At 39.4% G+C, this 5,285-nt stretch overlaps 1 protein-coding gene across 1 annotated transcript in view; it reads left to right on the forward strand.

Moving 5' to 3' along the window:
• The first annotated feature begins 221 nt into the window (after positions 1–221).
• Positions 222–5,285, forward strand: part of SOX30 (SRY-box 30) — a 15,363-nt gene continuing 10,299 nt past the window's right edge. The window contains exon 1 of the mRNA XM_015832120.1: positions 222–1,203. Coding sequence (XP_015687606.1) covers positions 222–1,203 — 982 coding nt within the window. The remainder of the gene's footprint in view (positions 1,204–5,285) is intronic.

The following is a 5,285-nucleotide window of genomic DNA, read 5'->3' on the forward strand; positions in this document are numbered from 1 at the left end:
AGCCCCACAAATTGCCATTTCTGGCCCGACGAGCGGAAGGCGCGAGGCCCTGGCGAGCCAGAGGGCGGGGTCGAGTGCGGCGCGTGCACCTTGGAGTTGGGGGGGGGAGGGGGAGCGGAGAACGTTTGCAAGCCAACCGCAGCAGACAAACGGGCGGTAATAGAGGACCGGGCTGAGCTCACAATCCCATAACAATCCCACTATCAAGGCCGGGCTGCAGCATGGAAAAAGGGGCGCAGGAGGAAGCCCCAAGAGAGCAGCACCGGCTCCTGCATTCCACGGCTAGGCAGAGCACTCCCTGCATGGACCATCTTCTCCTGCACCCTCTGCCAGGCCAGGGGGGCAGGGACTCCCACCCTCTGCTGTTCCCTCCCAAGCAGGCTCCCCAGCACCATCTCCTGCACCCCCTCTCTCCCAAGCAAAGCGTTTTGCACCAGGAACAGAAACTTCCACAGCCTGGGGAAGGGGGTGCCCTTAAAGAGCAGCAGCATATTTTGGAAGAGCAGATTTGTCTTGGCAGGCAGCTTTCCCAGCCTGTCTTTGGGACGGAAACTGGAGTCTCTGAAAAGCAAGAAGAGGAGGAAGAAAATGGGCACCAGAAAGGGTTACAAGTGAAAGCAGAGGAGCGTGAGCCAGAGAACCCATTGCTCCTTATGGGAAGTAGCAATAAGAAAAAAAGACGAGAGCCTAAAACTCTTATAAACCATCTCAACGGCAAAGATGAAAGTAGCAGCAGTGTGAAATGTGTAGGGGAAGTCAAACTGGGGAAAGTTGAAGAGCTGGAGGAAATCAAGAAAGAGGCAAAGATGAAAGAAAACTGTGATGCCGAAGTCTTGGGATCTGCAAAAGAAGGGGCCATCAAAACTGAACTGGTAGAACCTCCTGAGGAGGATTGCAAGGGGAGGGAAGAGGTGGCATCCAAGCCTCAACCATCTTCCAGTGGTCCGGCTCACATTAGTAAGGATGTTAGTTTGTCTCAATCTCTGGGAACACAGCATTCTCAAGAACTGAAGATTCCTGTTACACTCCATCCAGTCCCTCCAGGGGCTAGGATCCAGTTTCAGGGACCACCTCCATCTGAACTTATAAGAGTGACTAAAGTGCCAGTGACACAAGTACCCCTTAAAATGCAGTCCTTGTTGGAGCCTTCAGTCAAAATTGAAACTAAAGATGTTCCTCTCACAGTGCTACCCTCAGATGCAGGTATTAGAAATTAGTCAGAATTTATCATATTGACCATAAGCTGTTATACATAAACACTGGATTGAACACTGGAGCTCCACTATTATTTCAAAGTGTAAGACAGTGGACCCCACTCTTCAAACTTTCTGAGTCAGCAATTCATATACAATAGTGCATATTCCACTGCATGAAACCTATTCACAGGGATTATTATACTTCTCAAACTGTTTTACAGTTTGGTGTAGTGGTTAATGTGCTGCCCTAGAAACCAGGAGACTGATTTCTTGTCCCACTTTAGGTATAAAAGCCGACTGTGTGGACTTGGGCCAGTCACTCTCTGAACACAATCCCCCCTCACAGAGTTGTTAGGAAAATAGAATGAGGAAGGAGTATTACCGTATGTATGTTTGCTGCCTTGAGTTATTTATCAAAATAATAAAGGTGGGATAAAATTCTGTTTGACAGAGGCAAAAGATACTAAAATAGCCTAAAGTATAATAGGGCTATGGGATGCTTCAAATTTGATTCCAAAAGATGCAGCTGCTTTAAAAAGCTGAAGAAGTGCTGTATTTCTGCTCCCACATGTCTTTGAAATTGAATAAAAAATGCTACACAGACCTAAAATCTAACATTTATTTTAGGATTTAATTTCATAAGAGTAAAACCTATATTACCAATTCATAAAACCTTATGTTACAATAAAAGAATTAGGCTTTTATCAAATTTGTATAGCCGCCCATATCTCAAATGTGATTCTGGGCACTGTACAATAAAATCAGAATGATAAAACATCTGAAATAACTAAAACAATAAACCAGGGGTTCCCAATACCTGGGCTGCAGCCCACTACCGGGCTGCAGCCTGTTTGAAAGGCTAACCCTATGTAGAATGCTTTATAATAGTCTGGGTGGGAATGGTGACCAGACCACAGATAATTGTCATCAAGGAAATGGTACAATTAGCAGATAATTGAAATTAATTTTATTCCTCTCTTCTTATGAGGAGTTACAATAAGCCAATAGTCCTCCATTTTATTCTCACAATCCCATAAAATAAATTAGGTTGAACAAGGGGCAGGTAATGGGCCATTCAGTGAATGACATAGCTGAATATGAATGAGTTCATTTTGTTGGAAGTCTCACATTCTAACATCTGTATAAATCATCTGGTTTGGTATCAAAAGGCAGAGGTTTTATTGTTCCCCTAAGGCAGGGGTGTCAAACTGCCGGCCCACGGGCCGGATGCGTCACGAGGAAACCGCGCCCACCCTATTGCCGGCAATGGGGAAAAAGCTCCGATAAGTAGCATGATGTCACGTGACGTCGCAAGTTTGACATGTCTGCCCTAAGGTATCTGTGCAATTTTGTTGCTTAAAAATAAATTAGTCTATGTCAACTGAATTTGGCCAGATTGCTAATAAAATGCCTTGTCAAATGACACATAGATGGAATCCTCTATTATTTAATATGATGGTGGAAATAGTGATGAAGTTAAAACCAATCTTGTGAATTATATTTCATGGTCAATGAGAAAGAAGAAAACTATTTCCTGACCTCAGCTTTATGTTTTCTTTTTTGGGGATATGAAGTGTTTATCATAGCTTAGGAGCAGTCAAAATATTCAGTCTTCCAACACTAAAGCCATTTATTTATACTATATATGATTCTATATAGAGAGAGGGATTCAGATAATTAAATGTCGGTTACTGTGCTTTTGGTAGTAATTTCTTGAAGGCAATTCCACAGTCCATAGATGTTAATAGGATTCAATAAATATGGTTAAGGTTAGAATTTCACAGCAGCTATATGTTGATTATATGAGTGTCTATAAAAGTTTTTTTTAAAATCTGTCCATTCCACACGTGTATTACAGTATAACGTGAGCAAGAGAAATCAGTATAGGGCAGTGGTGGCGAACCTATGGCACGGGTGCCAGAGGCGGCACTCAGAGCCCTCTCTGTGGGCACGCGCACCATCGCCCCAGTCCTAGGCCTTCAGCTGGGTTTCATAAAACCTTTTTGCTTTAGGCCTCCGCTGCCATGTGCAAAAAAAAAAAAAAATCAATCAGTCAATTTCAACTTCTCGTGGAAAAAAAAAGATCTTGCAAAGTTGGAATTGATTGATTGAACTTTTTAGTCCCACCCAGTCTGCCGTTACCACCGCAGCCACGCCCACTCAGTTGGCCATGCCCACCCAATTGGCCACACCCACCCGGCACTCGATGATGCATAAGTGGGTTTTGGGTTGCAGTTTGGGCACTCAGTCTCTAAAAGGTTCGCCATCACTAATTTAGAGCTACATGAATATAAATGGACTCTGTCCTATTGAGTTAGAGAATAAAAGGGAAAAATATCTCCTGTTTGTAATATTGCGAAGCAATATTTTTCTAAATAAAATCCTGAGTGCAAACATTTATTTTCATTCTTACTCGTATGTGAAAAGTTAAACATTGAAACTTAACATGGCCCATCACAAAAAACGAACACCTTTCCTGAAGCTGTAAAGAATAACTGGCTGCCATTTAAAGGGATTCAGTATTAAGAATTTTACATTAATCTTCCTGGATCTTTTTTAGGCTCAAACACACAAATGTAATTATTTTATTAGCAAGTAAATAAAGCTATTCTTGAAAATATTTTTAAAAATTTATAAAGTTACTCTATTTGGGGAAAATATATTTATTAAAAAAACATTTTTATATCAGTGGTAGAGTATGTCTGTTTTTATATGCCAAAGATCCATTTCTGGCAATTTTATGTGGGAAAGTCTGCTACCTGAATTTCTGAAGCATTATCTGCTATTCAGTATAGCTAGATAATATAATATTAGACAAAAATGGGTCATTATAAAGCATTATGTTGTACTATTACAATAAAAAATGAGACTGAAAGCTTACTAATTTTTCTTTCAGTGTATTTTAATATGGAAGATGTTATATAAATGAACACTTTTACTTGAACTTTGTTGTACTGTGTTTTGCTGGAAACTGAAAATTAGATACTTGTTCCAGTGTAAGGCTATAAAAAATAATTTCAAGTACCCTCAGAATAAGTGGGTTAATGGAAACATGCGTCTTGAAGGGGACAATATTATGTATTCTGTATGAATGTAAAAATTATTCTCTTCATTTAATATTTAAGTATTGGTGTTATGACTAAATCATTGAAAAGTTATTGATATGTTGCAATAATGAAAAAATAAATCCACTGAATTAGATGCAGATCTGGCTTCCAGACATAAGGTTTCTTATGTTTGTGTAAGGTTTGTGATCATAATTAAAATATGATCTAAAAGTCTAAAACAGGTTAGAAACAATGTTATGCAGTTGTTTATTTTAACATTCTTACCACAAAATTAGAAAAGATGCAGAACAAAAATTTTGAACTGGAGCATAAAAGGGTTGGAGTTTTCAATTAAGAAAAAAAGAATTAAAACTGTGTAAATTGATAGTATACAATTTAATGATATGTATAAACGGATAAAGAGATGCTAAATGGGATTTGTTAACATTTCTATCCCTTCTATCTGTTCTCCCTGAAGCTATGGGGGTTTTTTTCCTCACAAAACTCTTTGATGTGATTTTAGTTAAGAGATCCTACTAGCCTATTGAGGAATTGCAAACATTTGAATTCAGGTGTCTCTTAGTGCAGTATAACACTTCCCTTATCTTGCAGGAGCTTTCCAAGTGATTGGCAGTTGCATTTAAGAAGATGAAAGGCACTCCTTCACCTAGGACTTATTGAAAATTTGGAATTTGTTTTCATGAGATACAATGTTGTTGGCTAGTTTAGAAGGGAACTGGCAGATTCTTAGATTGTAAATTTAGTGACAGATGTGATACTTAAATTGGATTTCAAGGAGTTGATCGCTTAATAGAGATGGGGTCCAAGAAACCGGACGCTGGGCATTTGAGAAGAAATGTTTGTCAAGATGCTCAGTTAACAAGCTTCTGGCCAGAATGCTATTCATCTGGTGACAACATAGTTATTTGAAAATGTATCCCACTGATTTCAATGAAACTTGCTCCCAGAAAGAAGCCTGATCCATATAGCATAATATGATTTGTTTTAGTGTTGATTTCGCTTATTTGTTTCATTCTATTTA

Source organism: Protobothrops mucrosquamatus, unplaced genomic scaffold (genome assembly GCF_001527695.2).
Source record: "Protobothrops mucrosquamatus isolate PMUCROS unplaced genomic scaffold, P.Mucros_1.0 scaffold_306, whole genome shotgun sequence".
Classification (NCBI taxonomy): domain Eukaryota; kingdom Metazoa; phylum Chordata; class Lepidosauria; order Squamata; family Viperidae; genus Protobothrops; species Protobothrops mucrosquamatus.